The sequence below is a fragment of the Staurois parvus genome, unplaced genomic scaffold (genome assembly GCF_062004578.1).
Source record: "Staurois parvus isolate SC_StPar_1 unplaced genomic scaffold, SC_StPar_1.0 ptg000574l, whole genome shotgun sequence".
NCBI lineage: Eukaryota > Metazoa > Chordata > Amphibia > Anura > Ranidae > Staurois > Staurois parvus.
Window position 1 is genome coordinate 104,049 of NW_028318370.1, and position 26,092 is coordinate 130,140.

Consider the following 26,092-nt stretch of genomic DNA (forward strand, 5'->3'; position numbering starts at 1 on the left):
ATAAAATAGAATTCCAGCCTAAACCCCTCTGCCCTCTTAACCTCCATGCTGAGTAACCTGTGTAAAACAGATGTACTTACCTCTTCTCAGGCCGAGACTGTTCGTTCACATGATCCAGCTCTCCTGTGTCAGCCAGCAGCAGCTGCAGTGGAGAGGAGGGAGCGCCGACAACAACTGAGACATCAGAGCCTATAAGTGATGTCACCGCTCCAGGATCTCAACCGTTGTTGCATGTCCTCTCCTCTTTCCTGCAGCCACTGCTGGCCAACACAGGGGAGCCGGGTCATGTGGCCAGACTGGAGCAGGCTGCAAACAGGTAAGTATATACATCTTGTATAGACATCTTTTTTTTACATATAGTCAGCATAGGTGTTAGGAGGGGAAAAGGGGACATTTTAAAAGTCTAGTTAGGTTTATACCAGAATACCAATTTAAAGCCCAACTCAAGCTTGGACAATTTAAAAAAAAAAAAAAAAAAATGCCTCCATTGCCTTTTGCAAAATTAAAAACATCTGACTGCTAGGCTTACCCAATCTCGATTGCTGACCCACCCCTCCAGACTGACTGCTTATCGATCCAGCTCTGCATCGTTTTCGGGTTGAATGACCCCCAGCATCATTTAACTCACTTTCTGTGAGCCCAGAGCACCAACAACCCCCCACCCTCTTAAAGAGAGCAGGAATACGTCATTACCCATATATTACCCCAGTATTTAGGATCCACCCACCCCCAAAAAGGAATAAAAAAAAAAAAAAAGACAAAAGAGGACCAATGATATCACTGCACGACAATCACTGGGGGGGAAAAAGAAAAAAAAAAAAAAAAAGAAAGAAGGGGTATGGTAATTTTTGCAGAGCAGGGCTTGTTCCAAAGTGGATGGGGAACAAGCAGGGGCAGAGAGACCCAGGCCCAGAGGCTTTAGTTCAGTTTCTGTTGCAAGTTTACTTGGGAAATAAGCATTTTATATAAATAAAATGGATGATATAAAAGCACAAGTGTAGATACTAAATAGCAGGTCCAATGAGCACAAATAAGGGCGCTTCACTCTCTCAATCAACCAAATTCTTTTTAATCCATATGAAAGTATATTATAATGGTTTTAAACTTGAATTACATTTCTTCAGTTACTTTCTGGTTTCTAGGCCTAGCCAGATGCCATATATCCCAGGAGTATTCAGGAGGGGAGGAGGAGCTTTCTCAGCTAAGCAAACCCTCCTGCCTGTATGCCTAAGCTAAGGGCAGATGGATTTCAGGAAGAAAATACTACATGAATCATCTGCCCTTACTCAAGATGGCCATGGCCAGAAATGTTTTTCAAAGTGATTTCTCAGCAAAATAAAGCATGGGAGACATGGATGGGGGAGTTTTCTTTTAATATTAAAAATGAATGAAATGGTATTTTCAGTTTGTGGTGCTCAGAGGCAGTGGCATTCCACAAGCTACTCACTTGGAGACAGGTGTTAAGCTGTTGTTGGCAGCGGGCAGTTTTCCCAGCATCAGCTCCATGAACTTGTCATCGGAGTCGTGTGGCAGCGGTACCTCGTCCGGAGGGATTTCGGTGATGATTTCGGCCACCCGGTCAGATGGAAAAACTGGACTGTAAAGAATAGGATGATGTGCTGGGTGGGAGTAGCGTAGGGGGGAGAAGCATAGATAAGACACAGGAACATTAGTCACATGTACAAACACATGCAAGCAGCAGACAGTACAGAGGGCAGCAGTACAGAGTGACCATAACAGCACAAAATTTCACAAAAAAAAAAAAAAACGATCGACTTTCTTAAAGTGCATCTAAACCAAGAAAAAAAAAAAAAAATTAAAATATTGCAGTTTACTAGTCTTTAGTTGGTGTCTGCTTTTTTTTCCCCCCTTTAATTTTACCTGCTACTTCTTCAAATAACACTTCCTGTCTATTCGTGACTACACCAGGGGCGGACTGACAACTCATGGGGCCCCTGGGCAATAGGGGATAATGGGGCCCCGGTGTCCTCTCCCACACCCAAAAAAGCCTATGAAAAAAAAAAAAAAAAAAAAAAAAGACAATGAAAAAAGGTACCAGGGGCATCTCATGGGGCCCCCTACTGACCCCGGGCCCTCGGGCAGTGCCCGAGTGCTCAAATGGTCAGTCCGCCCCTGGACTACACTCATCTCCACTGTATCTATGGAAGGAGCCATGGTTGTCATTCAAGGCTGGACTTCAAACAGGTTTTGTTTTTTCCCCCTCTGCTACATGATAGATTGGTGAGACTAGTAATTTACACAAAAATGGATAAGGATGTTTGCCTTTTCTTTTTAGTTTGCAGGAAGTGACAAGGCATGGCATTTCTGGCATGAACAACATGTATTTTCAGTACTTGTTGAAAATGTTCTTAGCCCAAAAAAACGAATGCAGTTACCACATCTAAAGCTTGGTAACTTAAAATATATTACATTTTTGTTTTGGGGGTTTGGAAATGCTTTAAAGTGATTCTAAAGGTTGTAATTGTTTTCTTAAAATAACAAAACATGTTATACGTGCTTAACTACTCTGTGTAATGGTTTTGCACAAAGCAGCCCCGATCCTCTTCTTTTTGGGTCCCCTGCCGGTGGTCCTGGCCCCACCTCCTGCCAAGCCTCAAGCAGGCTCGCTCCCAAGCCGTCCTCTTGTGAATGGACATTGTCCATTTACACACAGAGCAAGGCTCAGCCCCGCCCTGTTCTCTCCTCATTGGCTCACTGGCTGTGATTTGACAGCAGCAGGAGCCAATGGCTCCCACTACTGTGTGAGCCAATGAGGAGGGAGAGACTCGCAGAGCCGCTGCTCTCATGCACATCCCTGGATCAACCTTGAGGGTCGAATATAAACAGGATTCACTGTGCTTTTGAACCTGAAATTAAAGTGGAGGAATTGACTTGATATGTCAGATGACATACAAGTAACTGGACCTCCATTCTATGCTCTGATTGCATAAAAACAGCCAAATTCTCTCAGGTAACTTAGAGCAGTCTGGAGGGAGCGCTGCACCCAGAAGGTTTTTTGCATAAAAAGGTAAAAAAAAAAAAAAAACCTTGTGCCTTTAGAAGCACTTTGAAGCTAATGTTACTTTCTTCACATTTCAACTATAACACACGAAAACCAAAATGCCCTTCTGATTAAAAGTCATCATAAATAATGTCAAGCGATGCTTTCGATTGTAGGTAGATTCTGATCTTCCAGGTGGTGATAATAAAGGGCAAAGCAACTGGGTCACTTCCTGGTTTGCCCACTGCTCCACCACTGGAACCAAATTAAAGCACCACTCCAGGCACCAAAAAAAATGACCCTTGCAGTTGGGCCTCCCTGCACAGCAAGGGTTAAGTGCTTGTTAAGTATAGAGGCAGAGGAATAGGCTGTAATGCTCACCTCATTGCTCGCTCTGGCAGGCTTCCTCCACACTGTTCAACTGATCCCCTGAAGCTTCTCTAAGGTGCTCCTGCCAGTGGTCTCATTCTGGGGTCATTATTTACAATGCCGGGCCAGTAGCCCTGAATTGTACATGGGGATGGCAATGGCTTGCCCACAAATTTGAACGTCTGAAAGAAGCATTTAACCCTACCAGTAGGACTTACTGCATAGGTACTTTTTTACTTTTAATAGTGGAGTTCAGCTTTAAACACCTGGTATATTGGGAGATGGTGAGGAAAAGGTGACTCTCCTTCCAACCAGAATGAAGTCCTGAGCGAAGGAGTCAGGGGACCAAAGAGAAGGTCAGTATACACAGTGGGTGGAAGAAAGGGGTTACATTGGTGGAGGTGAGAGCAATTCAAATGTTACAGATTCTTTAAGCTTAGGGTCTGTAGCAGGGGCGGACTGACAACTCATGGGGCCCCCGGGCAATAGGGGATCATGGGGCCCCTGTGTCCTTGCCAAAACTCAAAAAAGCCTATGAAAAAGGTACCAGGGGCATCTCATGGGGCCCCCTACTGACCCCGGGCCCTCGGGCAGTGCCCTAGTTTCCAAATGGTCAGTCCGCCCCTGGTCTGTAGACACAACAGGAAGTGACAGAAATATGTTAGACAGTTGTCAACCAAAACAAGTGACCTCATTGGAACATGTATCCCCTCTTCCTGTTCTGAGGACAACATAAACTTTTGCATTTTCCTTGTTTCACTTGCAATTGAGCCAAAGCTGCTGCAGTCGCAAGGGGTTACATTTAGTAAAGGATTTTGTTTACTTAACCAACCACATAATGTTTGAATCTTTTAAATAATAATCTTCAAATCTCTTCACCTGGAGGGCTGTCATCCTCGACAATCACAAGAGGAATATTGCCCTTCGTGCCTTTGGATTTCCTTCCTTTCTTCTGCTTCTTCTTAGTCACCTCTGTGTTAGCGGGTGGAGCGCTGCATATGACGGGCTCCTCAGGTGGTGCACTTTCGGCTTCTCCCTCTGTGAAAGGCGGCTCACAGGACTCGGATGGAGAGATCGCCTTTGCTTGTTCCAGGTGGCTTAATAAATGTTCTGCAATGGAAGAAGAGGGTTAGGTCAGCTGGACATCCTCCTATTACTGATGAGCAGTCACTGCATGATTCGAGGGGAGACCGTGAGTAAGGACGGCTCATAAAACCTAGTGGTTAGGGAAAACGGATCATGCATAAATCAAACTTCATACCAACCAGTATATAGACCAGCAGAAACTGCCATGATGATCAGAAGTAAGTGAAATAAAGTCTCTAAATTTATTGCTGGAACTACATGTCCCATGACTCCAAGCACCACTCAGTATGCATGTCTTGTATTAGAGCTTCTGCACCCATGTGAATAAGCCCTAACAGCATGTTTATGCATCCTAAGCAGCATGGAGCTGCATACAGGCAGCCTATGTTAGTCAACAGAGATGCAGCTGCTGTTGGGGATAACTTGGACATCTGAGTTTGACAGGTACGCAGAGATGGATGCACAGCCCCAAATGCAGACAGCATGCACCTCGGGCCTTGCGCTTGTCCCTACAGGCCTGATGCTGCTGCATCTCCTCTGACTAACATAGACTGCCTGCCTGCAGCTCCTCTGCTCCAGACACATAAAAACACAGTCTTGTCCGCTGTATAAGCCTTTGATCCTATGTGAATGAGCCCTTAGTTCTTAGTCGGCAATCAAGCCACCCCTAAAGAGAAAACTGCAGCAGGAATCTTTGGACTAGCTCAGTAAAGAAATGCAAGCCATTACCCCCAGTTCACATATATGAGGCCGTGTTTTGCGCGGATACAAGAGCCCATTCATTTGAATGGGCTCCAGTACCTCGGTTCCCAGTACGGTTGCGCTTTCCAGTGCGGAAGACATGCCATTAGAACTAATGGCACCCACCTGCGGGTCCGCATTTCTCTCTGTGGGTGGGGCGGCTGCACGGATTTTCATGCGGATCCGCAGCGGCACCACCCGCACAGATGTGAACCTATTTTAGCCGGTAAATGCGCGGTCATGGAACGCTGTACCCAAACAAACTGTATTTAATTTTTTTCCCCCCACACAAATTTACTGTCTTGGTAAAAAGTTGTCCCAAAAACAGTAAAACCTGACCTGAAAAGTGTAACCTTTTCTATCAAAAAACAGTTCTGGGTATGGATACACTTTGGAAACATCCATGACTTGGTCTCATCCTCTTGCAGTGTCTGTACAAAGACCCTCCATATCCACTCTATACTCCTCTCTCCAGCACTCCCCCAAACCATTAGGACTCATTTACACTTGCTTCATTGGACATTCACTGGCTCGCTTCTCGGCCTTTTGGCTAAGATCAAGTGTAGTATCTGTTCTTATCAGTGTCCAGTGGGGGTGCTCCCGACCATTCTAGCTTTGCGGGGATGGTTGTTGTATAGTACCCTCACTGGTATGATGGGGGTCTGGAAGGCTGAACCGGAGGGACAGAAACCAGGGAGCGCCATGATGAGCTCTGGGGCCTTGGGAGTAATTCCTCTGGTGAAGCTGGAAAGACCCAGTACCTCCTGATTCGGACGGATCTACCTTGGTCTGGCCTGGGGCTGGGGACGCAAAAAGTCCGCAAACTCAGTGCCCCCTGGGGAAGACGCTCTCAGGGGTGTCACTAGTAACACTTGGGTGTGGGACCCCACGGTGTGAAAATGACACATGGCCACTGTTTTTCACTTCTTTTGGCACAGCGCCCTAAGGACCAGGTCTTTTGGCTAAGTCCGGGGCAATTTTTGCTACAGGCCTCAGGGCCTGGTCTGTGCACTATTTGGCACGGTACCACTTTTTTATTTTCTATTTATTTAATTTAACCACTCCCACGTCTTGTCACTTTTTCTGTTCTTATGTGCGTGTTTTTCACGGATGGAGGGTGTGGGTCCTCGGGCCTTACCTGAAGTCTAGGGGGAGGATGTGTGGCCCTACGGTTCCTTCCTCCCCTGATCCCTAGGGGGTTTTCTCTTCGGGAGAACCCCCTTGCCTAGTACTGGATGTCCGGCTTCGGCTGGGCATAAGGAACGGTGGTCCACCATGTATTTTGGCCAGGTGGACCAAATGGGAACCTTGTCCCTGTCAGGAGCTTCGTGCCCCGGGGGATCGGGTGAACGGTCCAACCCTTCCGGGGGTAGGACAAACACACCCCTAAGTGCACTTTTTCGTGTGGTGTTTTGCACTTGCACATTTTTTGTGAACACTTACGGGTTTTTTTGTTATAGTTGCACGTTTGCGGACTTTAAAAAAAAAAAAAAAAAAAAAAAATTGGACATTCACTGGCATTATTACTATTATAATACAGGATTTATATAGCGCCAACAGTTTGCTCAGCGCATTGGACACGCTTTTTTTTTTTTTTTAAAGCACTCTGAATGCCAAAGTGCCAGTCACTAAACACAATAGCAAGCATATATCCCTGTTCACAGGTTGTTTTCTTTGCTTTAAAAATTATACCCCATGTCGCTTTCTTGGTGTTGCAAAGCATCTCCAAACGCCTCCATAGAAGTCTATGGCAAAGCTTACTTACAGCACCTGGAGCTTTTAAGAGCCTTTTATTCAGCGTTCGCTTTGTTTTGAAGGTATTGCAGTTATAAGATATCCCAGGATGCACTGGGAAACCAACAAACGAAATAGAAAGACTAATGAGCAGGGGAACAGCAAAGCTGAGGGTACTAGTGAGCAGGGAATCTGCTGAATGAGGGTACCAGTGAGATGTGGATCTGCTGAACAGGAGGACTAATGAGCTGAAGATCTGTTAGTGGGGGAATTACTGAGCTGGGGTTCCACTGGAATGAAAATAAAAAAAACACCACACATGGTATTTGCCAAATTTCATTAAAGCTTCAAAAAAGCATCACAATCACATCAAAAAAAAGTATGTTGAAGCGGTAGGCACTTTAATATGTGTCAAAGCAAGTGCAAGTGAGCCCTAATAATTACCCTTTGACCAGTCAGAGCTCAAAATATTAGAACAGTAGCTGATGAGAACAATAGTTGACAAGTAATACCGGTTAGCAGGTTGGGTTCGAGGAAGGTGGTATTGCACACTTTACACACCCACTCGCACGTTTCCACATGGATGATATCGCTGTTCTCCTGACAGGTAACTGAAAGGGAAAAAAACAATATTACTTTAGAATTACCACAAAATATTCTCAAATTTGAACTCCAGAATTAGGTTTTTATTTTGAATGTAGTGTGAAAGGGTTAGAAACCATCACTTTTTACTGCTATGTTGGTCATTTGCCCTCTGGCATAGGACCGGCCCTCAATGTCAACACATCCAAGGCTATGGACCCTGCTTTGGTCTTGACGAAGTCAGAATCCTGGACTGCTAAAGCATTGGAGAGAACAGACTATGGGCACTGGTCTAGCAGTGCAGAGGAGCAGGTAAGTAAATGTTTTTTTGTTTCCCTAGGCCTTAAAGTATAAAGCCTAGAATACTTTTCAACCACTTGCCTACCAGGCACTTATACCCCCTTCCTTACCAGGCCAATTTTCAGCTTTCAGCACTGCCGCACTTTGATTGACAATTGCGCGGTCATGCAACATTGTACCCATATGAAATTTTGATAATTTTTTTCTTACAAATAGAGCTTTCTTTTGGTGGTATTTAATCGCCACTGGGCGCTTTACTTTTTGCGCTATAAATAAAAAAATTGCAAAAAATTTGAAAAAAAAAAAAAAGTTTATTTGTTTCTTTTATAAAATTTTTCAAACAGGTATTTTTTCTCCTTCACTGATGTGCGTTGATGAGGCAGCACTGATGGGCACTGATAGGCGGCACTGATGGGCACTGATAGGCAGCACTAAAGGGCACTGATAGGCAGCACTAATGAGGTGGCACGGATAGGCGGCACTGATAGACAGCACTAATTAGGGGTCACGGATAGGCGGCACTGATATGCAGCACTGATAGGCGGCACTGATAGGTGACACTGATTATGGGTACTGATAGACGGCACTGACTGGCATCACTGCTGGGCACTGACTGTCACAACCCCTGGGCACTGACTGGTGGCACTGACTGGCAGCACTGGTGGGTGGGCACAGGTGGGTGGCACTGGTGGGCACATGTAGGTGGCACTGGTGGGCACAGGTGTGTGACACTGCAGAGTGGCACAGGTGTGCGACACTGCAGAGTGGCACAGGTGGGTGCACTGCTGGGCACAGGTGGGGGCACTGCTGGGCACAGGTGGGCGGAGCTAGTGGGCGCACTGCTGGGCGGAACTTGCGGGTATCACTGCTGGGCACCGATCATCAGGGCACTGATCATCAGTGCCCTGATGATCGGTGCCGATCCCTGCTCTGACAACTGCCGGTTCTCGGCAGTACTTTCCTCACGATCTGAAAGCGTGAGGAAAGTGCAGCCGAGAACCGGCACTTGCATTTCCCTGTGATCAGCGTGTCATTGGACACCGCTGATCACGTGGTAAAAGGCCGCTGTGATTGGCCTTTTACCACATCACGTGATCAGCTGTGTCCGTAGGACACAGCGATCACGGAGATCGCCGGGTGCGCGCCCCCTGGGGCGCGCAGGAGAGCGCGTTCTGGGAGGACGTCATATGACGTCCACCCAGAACTGGCCGGCCGCGGTGAAGCCGTCATTTGGCTATGCGCGGTCGGCAAGAGGTTAATTAAAAAAAAAAAACAAACATGTTATACTTACCTGTTCTGTGCAATGGTTTTGCACAAAGTAGCATTAAACCTCATCTTCTAGGGTCCCCCACTTCTGTGTGTATCCCCATAGCAAGCCGCTTCCTCTGGGGGCACACCTAAAAAGGCTCTCTCCCGAACAGCACTGTGTCCAGTGGTAAAAAAGACATCATTGCATGGCATCCCTCTGATCCCTCCTAAAACCATTTGATTAACAGCAGCAGGAGCCAATGGGAAAGAGGGGAGAGACTGCAGCAGGCACAGCGCTGGATCGCTGACAGGCTCAAGTAAGTGTTTAGAGATTTGGGGGGGGGGGGGGGGGGGTTTACCTTAATGAAGGGAATACATTCAGGTAAAAAACATGCAGCCTTTAGAACTACAGTAATTTAATGAGCAATTCACCCTACCCCTTGCAGTGTGGACACATCCCCATTGCAAGGGATACGTTTTTTTAGTTGCTTGGAAATGGACTATTTCTGCTCAGCCAGTCCTGCAATTTTCACACCTCAACCACACTAATTACCCAGCCACATTTACTTCCGGATCCATCCTTACAGTTGAACCTCTATTCCCCCAGCAGGCTCAATTAACAATGAATGGTCATTATGCTCCTCTGTCTAGTGAGCAGGCAACTAACCCAGGAGAGCTGCAACAGGAAACAGAATGACCCTCCTAACTGTGGGGTGCAGCGGAGGTGTGTGAATGAACTGAAATACAAATCCTCTGTACAGTGAAAACATTTCAGATAGCAGATCTTGTCCACAGACATATCACACACCAGAATAAAAACAATGGTTTCAATTCGTTTACTTACAAACATTCTGTGGTTGAATGGACTGCATGTTTATTCCCTTCATTCCAGCTTCTCTATGATGTGACTGCTGTGATAGGTTCTCTCTCGGCGGTTAAACAATCAAGAGCCCATCCCACTGGCTCCCAATCAGAAGCTGTGACCATGAGCTGTCAGTACCAGCTCAGTCACTGTGCTGGCAGTGGGTGCACCTGCAGCGCATAACCTCTAGCTGCTGTGGATGCACATGTGTGGCAGCTGGCCGTTAAAACCCATCTCTTCCTGAGGTTACAGTGTATCTACCCCCACCAACAAAAAGGCTGTATATTGCAGCTTACCAGTCCTTTGGTGTGGTGGCTGCATTAGTTTTTTTTTCTTCTGTATTGCAATTTTTTTCTTTACTGGAAGGTCCTGCAAATAACACTTCCTAGGGCAACAACGTTCGCTCAGTATGTAGTTGCCACAGGTCATTTGCTCCTCACTTCGAATACAAACACCTCCCCCTCTCATCTTCATAACAGGGAGGGAGGCAGGTGTTCCATAGTCCAAAGAAGTAAATAACCTATCCTGGTGACAACTGTCAAATTGTGTTGGAGAAATGACCTCTGGTAGTCTTCCCTATGAGATATGGGCAGGAGAAAAAAAAAAAAAAAAAAAAAAACCCCCCCCCACACACCACACACCCCTTACTCTTTTCAAAAATATCTACCCATCTATAAGCTTACCATTAATACTATCCCTGGGCTCTTTACTAAGCCACACAACCTTTGCACAAAAAAAATAAAAAATAAATTCACAGCCACATCCAGCTCCTAATGAACATGTGCACTGTGGTACCCACTGATTCTTATGGATGATCCATCCTCATGGTGGCCTTCAGCCATCCAGGAGGTCCAGGGCTTAAACCACAGGGATGAACTACAGTAGGAGCTGGACCCAGCCAGGACTGGTTTCTACAAATGTGTTGTGGATCTGGGCAGGACTGCATATTGAAGAACCCAGTTGCAATGCTGCAGGTACAGTAAGTGTTTATGTAGTTGGCAGACACTTGGTCGGCAGGGGAAACATGGAAGAGCCTCAAAGTTACGCCAACATTTTACCTGCCATTGGACCTGAACAGTGCTTCCTTGCACCTGATGGGTATGCTGCTGGAGAGCGAGCAGCCTTCCTTTTTTTGGATGTTGATGAGGTGATCCGGTTGTTTTTTGAAGACGATGCTTTGGCCTCTTTTACAGGTTCAGTCGCCAAAAACCCCACCTCTGTGTACAAAAGCAAAAATTAAAGTGAACCTGTGCTGGCAAGAAGTCTGCAAAAGTAATACTAGACTACAACAGGACAAAGTTTCTGGTAACAGCTGAATTTGAAATAAAATGAGCCCTGCATGCTCTGGGAATCCTGCTACACTTCCAGGTGTGTCCTTGGAGTTTTGGAACTCCCCTTCTCCCACCACATCACTATCCCAACCAATGGTGGGGAGTTATTTATGTCAGGTACTTGTATAGCGCTATCAATTTGAGAGAGAGAGAGAGAGAGAGAGAGAGAGAGAGAGAGAGAGAGAGAGAGAGAGAGAGAGAGAGAGAGAGAGAGAGAGAGAGAGAGAGAGATTCACTCTCATGGGGCGTACAATCTAAGGTCCCTAACTTACATTCATATACAAGGGCCAATTTAGACAGGAGCCAATTAACCTACCAGCATGTCCTTGGAGTGTGGGAGGAAACCGGAGTACCCGGAGGAAACCCATGCAGGCACAGGGAGAACATGCAAACTCCAGGCAGGTGGTGTCGTGGTTGGGATTTGAACCAACGACCCGAGTACTGCCAGGCGGAAGTGCTAACCATTTACCCACTGTGCTGCCCCAGTTATTGGAGGGAATGTAGCATTGTAAAGTTCCAACTGAGGCTCCCCAGGTATACAAGGGGAAATTTTATTCAAAAATTAGCAGGCAACACCAGTAAACCTTGCATCATCTTACAATACAGGTTTACAAGCAAAAACTGGAAGTCATTTTTGAATTTTACCTGGCAGGATGAGAATTATATGCCACAAATTACAAGGATACATATTTAAAAAAAAAAAAAAAAAAAAAAAAAAAAAGTTTGCAGCTTGCTGGTTCTGAGATTTGGCGGCTGTATTAGTTTTCAGGCTCCCCACCCCTTTATTGTCACCTGATGATCCTGCAATTAACGCTCCCTGTACGAGAATGACCACGCTCCCTCACTGCACCAGATCTGGAAGAATAGTCAAACTGCACTGCTCTTCTGATTTGGACTACTAACACCTCCATTATAAAATGGAGAAAGTGTTCCATAGTGCACAGAAGCTAGCTGGAAATGCAGAGCACACCAGTATATCAGTTCAACAGGCATGAATGAACATCAGGGTCAACAGGTATTTTCTTTACTTGCAGAAAATGTTCTTAGACTGAAAATGGTGAGGCCTTTCCCAATCAAAATCAGGAGCATGCAGCCTAGAGTGACTACCCCATACAGAGTGAGCTTTGTCACTGCTAAAGTGTGTTGTAATCCAAGTCAGGAGTGAGCAGCCTAGGGAGACTACTCCATACAGGGTGGGCATTGTAACCCTAACAAGTGTTACTGGCAGGTGGCCCTGCCCATAAAAAAAAAGTAAAAAAAAAAAAAAAAAACCAATGTAACCACATCTAAGCACTAGAGTTAAAATATATTAAAATTTTGTTCTGGGATTTAGATATGCTTTAACCACTTCTCACCAAGGCAAATTCTGACATCTACATGTTTTGTGCAAGAAAATCACTCAGAATCCAAACATTATATATATTTTTTAAGTCCTAGAGAATAAAATGGTAGGTGTTACAATTTTTTGTGTCACATGGTATTTAAACAGCCTTTTTAAAAAAATTTAATTTAAGATAACATATTAAAATTGCGCACGCCAGTGGAATGGTGCCAAACTACAGACAGTACTTAGCCTCCATAGGTGACGCTTTAAATATTTTTAGGTTACCAGTTTAGAGTTGCAGAGTAGGTCTAGCACTAAAATTATTGTTCTGGCTATAATGTTTACTGCGCTACCTCAAGTGTGGCGTGAACACCATTTACATATGTGGGCATGACCTACATGTGAAGTCACAACTGTGTGCAAGCACGAGGTCACTTACATTTTTTTTTTTTTTTTTTTTTTTTTTAAACACTGTCCCTTTAATTTTTTTTGCCTTTAAATCACTTTCATGCACATCACAAGAAATGTAGATACAAATTATGCATGACAGGTCCTCTTTATGGAGCCATCTGGGGTCTATAAGACCCCTGATCTCTCCTCTACCCTTGAAAGCCAAAAAGGCAGCGTTTACATAATATTATGATATAATATTATTGCCTCCCAGGAGCATAGAGATGGTCAGGAACCATATGGTCCATTACCAGCCCTATGGTAACCTAGCAGCACCGTCTGTTTGGATACTGGGTCCCTCAATCGCACGGAAGAGCCCGCAGAGGCACTAGTGGGCTAGGATGGCTTTTAGATTGTAGGGAATCACTGACTTAAAACACAAACCAAAAAAAAAAAAAAAACCACAAACACACGGGGATCATGCCTGCTATCCTCCTGATATCTTCACTGCAAGTCTAGGACATCATATGACGTCCTACGAGCGGAGGTGTTTAAAAAGGGAATATAACCCCTACATCAATTCCCTATCCTCACCCCTCTTCCGTGCAGCAATCTTTGAGTCCAACTTGTAGCACCACAGGTCTCTAACAAGTATTTGGGACCTGGAGAAGACCCGCTCATGTGATGTCCTTCATGTAAACATATCTCCTGAACTATATGAAGTCCCATTGGAACCTACCATTGTGACAGGGCATAGGAGGCTTCAGCAGAGGTTTCTCCATCTTCCTTGCATAGAAAGCGGCGTACCACACTCGCAGCTCTGTGCCAGCCGCTATATCCCGTGAGGTAGTGAAAAAGATGTCACTGCCATGCTGGAATGCGGTCAGGTTCTGGTGGCTGAATTCCGTTGCTGGCCTCACCAGCATCATCCAGTTGCATTCGAACTCACTAGAGGTGTCAAACAAAATCAACATTCCATCCTTCTGAAAGACCTATGGCAGAAAAAAAAAAAAAGGAGGAGAAAGAAGGAAGAAGGAGAAAGAAAGAAGAAGGAAGAAGAAAGAAAGAAGAAGGAAGAAGAAAGAAAGAAGAAGGAAGAAGAAAGAAAGAAGAAGAAGAAAGAAAGAAGAAGGAAGAAGAAGAAAGAAGAAAGAAGGAAGAAGGAAGAAGAAAGAAGAAGGAAGAAGGAAGAAGGAAGAAGAAAGAAGGAAGAAGGAAGAAGAAAGGAGGAAGAAGATCATTTCATTAAAAATTACAATTTATATAGGTTTCTTTTTAATTTACCTTCAACTTAAAGCTCCAATATCCTCTTTAGCCACTGTGATGTCATCAACATGACAACACTTATAACCCTCCTCCTCCTCAATATCCATAACAGTGCAGTCCTAAAGGCTAGAAGAGCTGAACAGGGTGACAAAGGCAGTGAATTCACTGCAGGGCATTTAGTGCTGTCACTCTGTCAAGGAACGTCCCATTCAATGGCAGGATCATCATTTTTTATTTATTTGTTTTTTACCACTCCATCCCCCACAACCATTTCCTCCTGTACCACCATCCCCTCTCTCCTAGATTGTAAGCTCCAAGGAGCAGGGCCCTCGAACCCCTCGTGTACCGCATTGTATTGTTATTGTACTGTCGCATGTTCTGTCCCCCTTTTGTAATGTACAGCGCTGGGCGAATGGTTGGTGCTTTATAAATACTGTATAATCATAATACCACGGGAACAAGTTACCAATTATAGGAAGTACGCAATTTACATTGCATGCATCTTTTAGCTGACAATTTTTACATTCTGCCTGAAGTTATCTTGTAAATAAATATTTATTTCAATTTATCGCTCACAGTAAGTGTACAGATAGCAAGTGGCAGGTACAGGCACAATCACGTACATGTATGCGATCTGACTTCTTCTGGGTTTGGGGCACATGTGCGCATGCCCCCTGCAAACTAGTGCTGTGATTGGACACAGCTTGAGTTTAGAAGCCGATTGGCGGTGTCCAATCACACACAGAATTCTGTGCTTTGTAAGCACAGGATTCTGTGTACAGCAATCTGGCAGTTTGTTCTACCTGAAAAGCAGAGAGAAAAAACAGCCAGCTAGTAAAGTAAATGCAGCACACATTGCACACAGTTAACCCTTTGATTGCCCCTAGATGTTAACCCCTTCCCAGCCAGTATCATCGGTACAGTGTACAGTATTAGCATTGATCACTGTACTAGAGTCACTGTTGATATCAGTGCCAATTAGTCAGTTGGTGTACCTCTCAGCCAGTCCAGTCCAGTGTTGCATGACCACGCAATTGGCAGTTAAAGTAGCGCATTGCTGAAAAGCGAAAAAACCAGGCTGGTCAAGAAGGGGGTTAAAACTGTCCAGAGCTGAAGTGGTTACCAGATTTGTCCAAAATTAAAGATAAAAAATGTTTTGGCTGGAATTGGGTTATTTATCCAGATTTCATTCTTTTTTCATTTAATTGAATGTTTTATAACAAAGTAGAAAACAGTTTTTTCTTCCCAAAAAAGTTTCAGTTTTTTATTGGTTATATAATAAAAAACACAGTGGTATTGGAACACCACCAAAAGAAAGCTCTACTTGTGTGAAAAAAAAAGATAATAAAATTCCATTTGAGCACAGTGTTGCATGACCGAGCAACTGACAGTTAAAGTAGCTCAGTGCTGAAAAGTGAAAAAATGCCATGGTTGTGAAGGGGGTAAAATATTCTGGAGGCCAAGTGGTTAAAACACAATTAATGAAAGGTTATTATAGCGTACAGGCAGAGGAGTAAAAGGTCTCCCCCCTCTATCAATGCTATTCATTATTTATTTATTTCAGGTACTTATATATCGCCGTCAATTTACGCAACGCTTTACATATATTGTACATTCACATCAGTCCCTAACCCTCAAGGGGCGTACAATCTAAGGTCCCTAACTCACATTCATACATACACATACTAGGGCCAATTTAGACAGGATCCAATTAACCTACCAGCATGTCTTTAGAGTGTGGGAGGAAACCAGAGTACCCAGAGGAAACCCACGCAGTCACAGGGAGAACATGCAAACTCCAGGCAGGTGGTGCTGTGGCTGGGATTTGAACCAACGACCCGAGTACTGCCAGGCGGAAGTGCTAACCATTTAGCCACTGTGCTGCCCATTCATAGAGTGGCGTCTATGAATGGTTGTTGAGGGTGTAAAAGGCAGGCATTGTCAGGCCTCCTTAGGAGAGCCTGTGACAGCGCTCACAGTTCTGTTAATCCTCAGTGCACCAGAAGACTATAACAGAGGGGGTTGAGCTTGGTGAGTTGGGCATGGATGGAGAAGGATTGCACCTAACAGAAGAGACAAGGGACACATCCTACAGACTGTAAGTTATGCCCCTTGTGCGGACTTTCGTCTTTTTTAGGTTGGTTGCACTAATGCAGGCCATAGACGGGGAGAAAAACGGCCGTTCAAATCGGTCGACATTACCACCATTGGTTAAAAAAAAAAAAAAAACCCGCCGATTTTCGTCCCGTCTACAGCCAGCAAATATAGTGGTATCCCTGCAGAGAGCTCCGCTATTATATTTGACATTTAAAAGTATAGCAAAGTTGCAACATTGTATCTATTTGTATCCATTTCGGATACAGATGTTTCTATTCGGATACAAATAGATACAATGTTGCAACCGCTATACTTTTAAATGTCAAATATAATATTAGCGGAGCTCTCTGCAGGGACACAGCTATTATATTTGACATTTAAAAGTATAGCGGTTGCAACATTGTATCTATTTGTATCCGAATAGAAACATCTGTATCCGAAATGGATGCAAATAGATATAGATGTTCTTCTTTCTTTGGTCATGGCACATGCTCATTTTTTAAATCGATAAAAAGATAGTCCGATTTGCCCTTCAGCGCCGTGAAAATTGGCCGATGGACACAATCGGCCATTTTTTTCCAACTTGACCGATTTAAAAAAAAAAAAAAAAGTGGTGTCAAAAATCACGAAAAACGGCCTACCAATTCACCGACTAATGATCTGAAAATCGGCCGATTATTCTTTCGAACTAAATTTCGACCCATCTATGGCCTGCATTAGGCTTTAAAAAGGTACTGGTAAACAAGTCACTTCTGGGAAGAGGGTTTAACATCTACTTTAAGCTCAATATGAATGGCTCATTTGTAACATATTTACTTTAAAGCCGAACAAACCTGCCAGTTTAAATTAGCCAAATACATTGCAGGACACACACCTTAGTCTTTTTTTTTTTTTTTTTAAAGCAGCCACAGCGCGAGTATAGAAGCCTTTCCTCTGCCAGCAAGCTGAAAGAGTGCGACCCTTACTGTAGGGAAGCAATGATATCTCTGCAGAGGTCCAGCAAGCTCCTCACTGAATAAAGCCAGAGTTCTCCAATCAGCAGGAGCGGGTGTTGAATGTCTGCAGTAAGATTACTGCTACCACAAAGCCGCTGGCAGGGGATAGACCTTTATACCCAGTCTGTGGCTGCTTTAGAAAAAAAAAAAAAAAAAAAAACACCACACAGAAAGAAACCTTGAACAAGTTTTGTTTTAATGCACCTTGAATGTATTTAGCTGAGTCTTTGTCTACCCTATTACGGTGTGAGACACCGAATTTAGTTCGCACAGAAATCGCACCGCATTCCTGTTCGAATTACATGCAATGTCTGTGTGGTTTGCATTTTTGATGGCTCAAATCGCATAGCACCCTTATCAAAAAGGTGCAGGACCCTTTTTTTTTATCCGCACCTGAATCGCATGGTGTTCTCACCCATGTGATGCGCTTTTTACAGCAATCGCATTTTGCAATCTGTTTCAGGACGTCATTAAATTTAACACCGACTCCCGCAGCCAGATCGCATGAACGCCATGTGATTGCAATGCGGTGTGGGAAAGGCACAGGATTCGCAGCTGCCTTAGTGTGAACCGGGGCTGAATCTGAAGATTCCGTCAGGCTTTAGGGAGGGTTACAGACCAAAGAGGCTTTCAAAAAGATATACATTAACAATGTTAAAGCCACTTGTGCTACAAATACATTTACAAAAGGGAATCAAGAGAATTGACAAGCTGTACCTTAAGAGGAAACACCGGTTCTTTGTCTAATTTGACGACTCTCTTACATTCAAACGGCCCAAACTGAGTCCGTTTGACCAGTGAAGTGACAGCAAACACCCCCTCTGTGCCATCTCCGATGTTTTTGATCTCCAGGTTGGCAGGAATGGACGATCTAAGAATAAAAAAAAAGAAAAAAAAAAAAAGACAGTGTAGTTAAACTTGTAGTACTTACTTGTAGTCAGGGGCGGACTGACAACTCATGGGGCCCCTGGGCAATAGGGGATCATGGGGCCCCTGTGTCCTTACCCAAACTCCAAAAAGCCTATGAAAAATGTACCAAGGGCATCTCATGGGGCCCCCTACTGACCCCGGGCAGTGCCCAAGTCTCCAAATGGTCAGTCCACCCCTGCTTGTAGTACTTACAGATGTATACGAATCACTATTCAGTTTCTAATGGAGAGAGAAATACTTTGCAGGTCCACCGGAGCCAGATATTGGTACAACCCCCCATAGGAATGAATGAAGCGGTGTCACACATGGGCAGGATGAATAGGACCCAGTTAGGACTAAACCAACTATATTGTTGGTATACTGGTGAAGGGACACACTGGACACCTTTGCTGCCATTGTGCCTTTAAGGAGGGGTGGGCTCCCTCCAGGCTTACCTGCCCTCAATCTATCCATTATTATACATGTGCTTCTATGATGGAGGTTCGCAAAATTTATAGAGCTAGGTCTGCAGAATCCTGGGGTGCTGTGAAAAGGCTCTGCAACTTACGCGTGTAATTGCAAATGTGTGCAAACTAAGCCACGTGGTTTAACGTGAACGGTTAGACCCAGGGGCGGACTGACAACTCACGGGGCCCCCGGGCAATAGGGGATCATGGGGACCCGGTGTCCTTGCCCAAACTCAAAAAAAAAAAAAAAAAAAAAAGTGTACCAGGGGCATCTCATGGGGCCCCCTACTGACCCTGGGCCCTCAGGCAGTGCCCGAGTTTACAAATGGTCAGTCCACCCCTGGTTAGACCGGGTTAATTCAGTTGGTTGCAGACTGGCTGATAAGTGAGCTGGGAATTTTTCTTTGTGGTTGTTTGCAGCAAGGAGCACATGGAAGGGGTTTGCATGTCAAAGGCCAGTTAGAGGTTGGTGCAGTTGCTGTTTATTAGGACTATACACGCATACATAAAGAAAACACAGTGGACAGTTTGATATATAAAAACAGAAGATGAAACTCCCCCCTTAAAAAGAACCTGTCTTTTTGCATTTGCACATTCAGGGCTTAAAGACAGGTTCTCTTGACAGGCCTCCTTGGCAACCATGGATACTCACCTTCCCTACAAACCTATGCTACTTCATACTTCCTTCAGAGACAAGGAGCCTAATCCTTCTGTAAGTCCCACGACCTCCTTTACATGACAGAGTTCAGCCTTGATAGCTCAGGCCTGAGCACAGTATCATGGGAGTAGGGAAGCAGGGGGTCACATGCTCCCAATACCCAGAAGTACACGGTACTTCTGAAGGCCACATATGAAGAATAGAGCCGCAGGAAAGGTGATTACCAGTTGGAGGGGCCAGTTAAGAGAACCTGTCACTTGCAAAGAAAGCAATTCAGAATAAACGGATACTAGAACAATTAATAGGGTAGTAAAGTGGACCAATGTAAGCATGTATGTACCATACCTGGCCCATCCCAGTGGAGTCTGAAAATCACTGGAGTAGACACAGCTCCTCTACCAATCTCCACTTGCTTTTGGGTCAACAGGAGGCCGCTCACTCAACACAGGTGCCTCTCAGAAAACATTTTGCATTTTCTCATTGAAAGCAACATGTTCTCTGAATGGATGAGGTGAAGATTATGACATCATGACCCCGCATCTCCACCTTGTTCAATCAGAGAATGCTTTGCATTCACTGAGAAAAGGTTGGTCTCAGTGATAGGTGACACAAGATAGAGGAAGTTAAACTTACATATAGGCACAACAGTTTGCAGTTTTGGACAAAGTAGGGAAGGGTTAAAACATCCATCATGATTTATTGCTTGTCCGTGTTGCCACTGGGAAGATTCACCCCTTGTCCTGGTGACCATTGTCAGAATAGGTGTAGGAACTCCCCCTGTCCGAGTCCCCGCCCTCTACCCTCCTCTGAGCACTGTCCCCTTTTTCCACCTCCCAGTTCCACCCCATTTGGAGAACACAAAACCAAGTGTCATTTTGTGGTGCTAAATAAATTTTATGGAATTTGTTAATAACATGGAAAGCAACAATAGACACCCCCCCCCGCCCCGAACAATAGACCCCACTCCAGCACCCTCATCTACACCCCCCGCAACAACAGATCTCCCCCAGCATCATGAGATCCCCAGCAGCAACAACAGATCTTCCCACAGACAGCAATCTCTTCTCAACAGTAGAACCCTATCAGCAACATCATAAGACCCCTCCCCCCTTCCCCAGAGACAATAGATCCTGAACCAGCTACAATAGACTCTCTCACAAAAATAGTTCCCCACCAGTGGCAATAGATCCCCAGTAGCCAGCATCAATAGATCCCCCAGTACATCCCACACCCCTTGCCATTACATACATTCAGTGCTGACACCGCGTTCCGTTTGAGTTTGAGATATTATATATATATATATATTTTTTTTTTTTAATTTTTTTTTTCAATAAAAACCAATAAGTTTAAACCAAGTTTATATCCTCTCTTTTGTTTCCAAAATGTAAAGCACTGTAGAACAATTTTACACTTCTCTTCTCATTTTAAATCTACTCACCTGGCTCTGCTCAGCACAAAAGAGTCCTGGACGGTCACCACTGGACCCAACTCTGGGCACTCAGAGTCATGGTACTGGCCACAGTCATCACACCCTACACACAGGAAAGTTGCAGGTGTTAAGAAAAAAAAAACAAAAACCCACACACTTGAAAAAACTCTTTACAACCAAATGCACCAAAATAAATAAATAAATAAATAATAATAATAATAATAATAATAATAATAATAATAAAACATGCCTTTTAAAGGCTAAAATAAAAGTTCTTAAAAAGGTCCCTGCAACAGAAGGTATTTTCTGAGTGTGTCAGATGCCAGTGTCCCCCCCCCCACTGTGCACGGCGGTTCTCTGACCCTCACATCACTCGGCAGAGGCATTGGGGTAGAAGAAGCCACAAGCATCCAACATTCCTGGAAGTGTTTAAAGGATAGGTTCACATTAAATATATAGAATAATAATAATAATAGCACATCTGTTTACAGGAAAAAAAATGAATTTTTTTATTAGGAGCCTGTAAAGCATTGCACCCACGTTTAGCAGATTACAGGTGCAATCTCAGACTCTTGCTGACTGTCAGTTTAGCTGTCTGCTCGTACGGGCTGCAGTTACTGAGTGACAGGAAGGGTCACCAGTGCCTTGGTAATCCATTGAGAACAAGTTGTCAGCCACAATGGCTGATGGTAGTTGTAGTTCTCTCAATCACAGAATTCTGTGAATGGAATGATATAGTTGGGTGGGTGGAGCCCCGCCAGGTTTTTGTTTCTTTTTAAATTTGTGATAGTGGGTGATAGCGGGTGCAGGGTGGAGATCCATGGCCTGCTGTTACAACAGGGGCTCGGGCTGCCTAATTAGGAACATGTTACACTCTGAATACGGGTGTACTGTGTAACATGTTATAAAAGGAGAATGCATCCTTTAATTCTACAAAAGACTGAAAGAAGCTGCAGCGCTTGCATTGAGGGAAGATAACAAAACATGGGCTGTCAAAAGGAGAGAATAAAAAAACTTTTTTTGTAGGGACCTTCCTTGAGAATTCTTTTTTAGCTTTCACACGCATTCAAGCAATTTCTTTTGCCAAAACAATTTTTTCTACAGCTTAGATAAGAATGCAAAGAACCCTCAGGGCTCGTTTACACTTGTGGTCACAAGGCTGTAAAAACAGACAGCTGAGCAGTGAGTTTACCCCCCCCCCCCCTTAAGCTGCAAAGGCAACCGGATGGGGTTGTACACATGCTGCAGACGTGATGCTTTGCTTCATGGCTGCGCCAAACATGATACCCTCCTGCCACTTAGCAGGCAGTACAAATGATGAGTGCAACCCATTTAAGTGAATGGGTTTACAGGGCAACCCAATGGAATGCATGTGCTTGCGGCATGGTGGTGCAGGTTATACAGGGTTAACATAGGTGGTGATATATCATCTCTTCACCACCTGTCAAACACCTCTGGAAAGCAACCCATCTCAGATTTTTTTTTTTTTTTTTTTAGAGGGACAGTAAGGTCTGCTACAAGTGTAAACTTAGTCTCAGAGGTTGTTTTAGGATGACCACACCAAATAAAAAAAAAAAGCATTTGACATTACAGGAGGCAACAACAGATATGAAAATTAGTGGTGTGCCAAAATGAAAATTCTAGACCGAAAATTCAGGATGCACTTGAACAAAAGCCAAAACTGACGGGGTTCTCTCTCCCTCTCCATATATATATATATATATATATATATATATAGTCAACTTTTTAATTAATATCATGAATTTAAAATATGGAGAGAAAAAAAAACAATCCAATAACGTAAAATAACCTTTATTGAAAGGAACACAAATTGGACAAAAAATAAAAATGTAATATATACACTGCTCAAAGAAAAGTAAAGGAACACTTTTTAAACCAGAGTATAGCATCCAGTCAATGAGACTCCTGGGATATTGATCTGGTCAGGTAAGTAGCAGAGGGGGTTGTTAATCAGTTTCAGCTGCTTTGGGGTTGATGAAATTAACAGGTGCACTAGATGGGCAACAATGAGATGACTCCCAAAACAGGAATGGCTTTACAGGTGGAGGCCACTGACATTTTTTTCCCTATTCATCTTTTCTGACTGTTTTTCCACTAGTTTTGCATTTGGCTAGGGTCAGTGTCACTATTGGTAGCATGAGGTGATACCTGGACCCTACAGAGGTTGCACAGACAGTCCAACTCTTCCAGGATGGCACATCAATACATGCCATTGCCAGAAGGTTTGCTGTGTCTCCCAGCACAGTCTCAAGAGCATGGAGGAGATTCCAGGAGACAGGCAGTTACTCAAGGAGAGCTGGACTGGGCCGTAGAATGTCCTTAACCCATCAGCAGGACTTGTATCTCCTCCTGAAAGAAAAAACAGGAGGAGCACTGCCAGAGCCCTACAAAATGACCTCCAGCAGGCCACTGGTGTAAATGTCTCTGACCAAACAATCAGAAACAGACTTCATGAGGGTGGCCTGAGGGTCCGACGTCCTCTAGTGGGCCCTGTGCTCAGCACCATAGAGCTCGATTGCCATTGAACACCAGAATTGTCAGGTCCACCACCTGCTCCCTGTGCTTTTCACAGATGTAAGCTCCAAGGAGCAGAGCCCTCCTGTCCCTCTTGTATTGAACTGTATTGTTGCTGTATTGTCTCCCGTTATATTGTAAAGCGCTGAGCAAACTGTTGGCGCCATATAAATCCTGTATAATAATAATGAGAGCAGGTTTACCCTGAGCACATGTGACAGACGTGAAAGGGTCTGGAGAAACCGTGGAGAACGTTCTGCTGCCTGTAACATCGTTCAGCATGACTGTTTTGGTGGTGGGTCAGTGATGGTCTGGGGAGGCATATCCATGGAGGGACGCACAGACCTCTACAGGCTAGACAATGGCACCAAGACTGCCATTAGGTATTGGGATGAAATCCTTGGACCCATTGTCAGACCCTACACTGGTGCAGTGGGCCCCGGGTTCCTCCTGGTGCAGACAATGCCCGGCCCCGTGTGGGGAGAGTATGCAGGCAGTTCCTGAAGGATGAAGGAATTGATACCACTGAATGGCCCCCATGCTCTCCTGACCTAAATCCAATAGAACACCTCTGGGATATCGTGTTTCGGTCCATCTGACACCGCCAGGTCTTGACTCAGAGGGGTTTATTTACTAAAGCTGGAGAGTCCAAAATCAGACTCCCTTCTGCATAGAAACCAATCAGCTTCCAGGTTTCATTGCCAAAGCTTCATTGAACAAGCTGAGGTTAGAAGCTGATTGGTTTCTATGCAGAAGGGAGTCTGATTTTGGACTCTCCAGCTTTAGTAAATAAACCCCAGACTGTCCAGGAGCTCAGTGATGCCCTGGTCCAGATTTGAGAGGAAATATCCCAAGACACCATCCGTTGTCTCATTAGGAGTATGCCCCAAGGTTGTCAGGCATGCATACAAGCACGTGGGGGCCATACAAACTACTGAGGACCATTTTGAGTTGCTGCAATGAAATTTCAGCAAAATGAACTAGCCTGCTGCATCTTTTTTTCACTTGGATTTTTGGGGTGTCTTTGAATTCAGTCCTCTGTAGGTTGATAATTTTCATTTCCATCAAACAATGGGGCGTCCTTATGTTCCTAACACATTACCCCATCCATGTCAGTATAGATATCCAGCATGAGATTTTATCCCATTGAGATCTGATGGGTTTTCAAAGTGTTCCTTTAATTTTTTTGAGCAGTGTATAAAATTAAATTAACATTTTTTTTGCACAGAAGTCAATGGGCAGGGGGGTGGAGAATATTGCATGGAAGTCGGTAAGGGGGGGGCAATTGTGCACAGAAGTCAATTATCATTAGCACCCTTTTTTTTCTTTCGGCAAAACGCCAATAACCCTATTTTCGGCCGATACCGATATATCAATACATCACCGAAATAAACACTTACATAAGAACATCGATTCATCTATTGCTCCTTGTGCCATTATATTCGCCTGGAAAAAAATAAATCAGAGCAGTTAATAAATAGAATATGACACATTAAACATACCAGCAACTAAATTGGACCACTAGTAACTAAGAGTCTGCATGAATACATTTCTGACATGCAACAATACAAGTCTACAGGCTTTGGGGGAAGAAAAAAAAAAAAAAAAAAAAATCTATATATAAATGGATAGAAAATTGGCTAAAAGATCATACTCAGAGTAGTGGTTAATGATTCATACTCTGAATGGTCTAGGGGTGTCAGTGGTGTACCCCAAGGTTCAGTGTTGGTCCCTTACTTTTTAATGAATTTATAAACAATATCGGGTCTGGGATTATAAATCCCATTTCAGTCTTTGCAGATGACACCAAGCTGTGCAGCGGAATAACGTCCTTACAGGATGTCTCCAATTTACCAGCCGACCTCAATGCTCTGTGTAATTGGGCAACTATGTGGCAAATGAGGTTTAATGTTGATAAATGTAAGCTTCTGCACTTGGGGGCTAAGAATATGCATGCATCATACATACTGGGGGGGGGGGGGGGGTACAACTGGGGGAATCAATGGTGGAGAAGGATCTGGGGGTATCAATGGTGGAGAAGGATCTGGAGGTTCTGGTAGATCACAAGCTTAATAATGGCATGCAATGCCAAGCTGCGGGTTCTAAAGAGAGCAAAATCCTCTCTTGTATTAGAAGAGGTATAGACTCCAGAGAGAGAGATATCATTTCCCCGGTACAAATCATTAGTAATACCTCATCTGGAATATGCAGTTCAGTTTTGGGCACCAATTCACAAAAAGAACATTGGGGAACTGGAGAAAGTACAGAGAAGGGCAACCAAACTGATAAGAGGCATGGAGGAGATCAGCTATGAGGAAAGATTAGAGGAACTGAATTTATTCTCTCTTGAGAAGAGGAGATTATGGGGGGGATATGATCTCCATGTATAATACATAAGGGGGGATATGATCTCCATGTATAATACATAAGGGGGGATATGATCTCCATGTATAATACATAAGGGGGGATATGATCTCCATGTATAATACATAAGGGGGGATATGATCTCCATGTATAATACATAGGGGGGGATATGATCTCCATGTATAATACATAGGGGGGGATATGATCTCCATGTATAATACATAAGGGGGGATATGATCTCCATGTATAATACATAAGGGGGGATATGATCACCATGTATAATACATAGGGGGGGATATGATCTCCATGTATAATACATAGGGGGGGATATGATCTCCATGTATAATACATAAGGGGGGATATGATCTCCATGTATAATACATAAGGGGGGATATGATCTCCAT

General features: G+C 44.2%; 1 protein-coding gene and 1 pseudogene across 3 annotated transcripts in view; one reads left to right on the forward strand and one right to left on the reverse strand.

The window, feature by feature from the left end:
- The window catches only part of PRDM15 (PR/SET domain 15), a 77,392-nt gene that overhangs the window by 38,525 nt on the left and 12,775 nt on the right, over positions 1–26,092 (reverse strand). For all 3 annotated transcript variants that reach the window (XM_089691883.1, XM_089691882.1, XM_089691884.1), the window contains exons 2-9: positions 24,725–24,770; positions 20,799–20,892; positions 18,044–18,197; positions 13,708–13,960; positions 10,982–11,140; positions 7,444–7,542; positions 4,250–4,480; positions 1,448–1,619 (exon numbers count right to left, since the gene is read on the reverse strand). In XM_089691883.1, the coding sequence (XP_089548009.1) occupies positions 1,448–1,619; positions 4,250–4,480; positions 7,444–7,542; positions 10,982–11,140; positions 13,708–13,960; positions 18,044–18,197; positions 20,799–20,892; positions 24,725–24,761 (1,199 nt within the window). In that variant the 5' untranslated portion in view covers positions 24,762–24,770. The remainder of the gene's footprint in view (positions 1–1,447; positions 1,620–4,249; positions 4,481–7,443; positions 7,543–10,981; positions 11,141–13,707; positions 13,961–18,043; positions 18,198–20,798; positions 20,893–24,724; positions 24,771–26,092) is intronic.
- Positions 5,728–5,843, forward strand: LOC149450427 (U2 spliceosomal RNA; annotated as a pseudogene).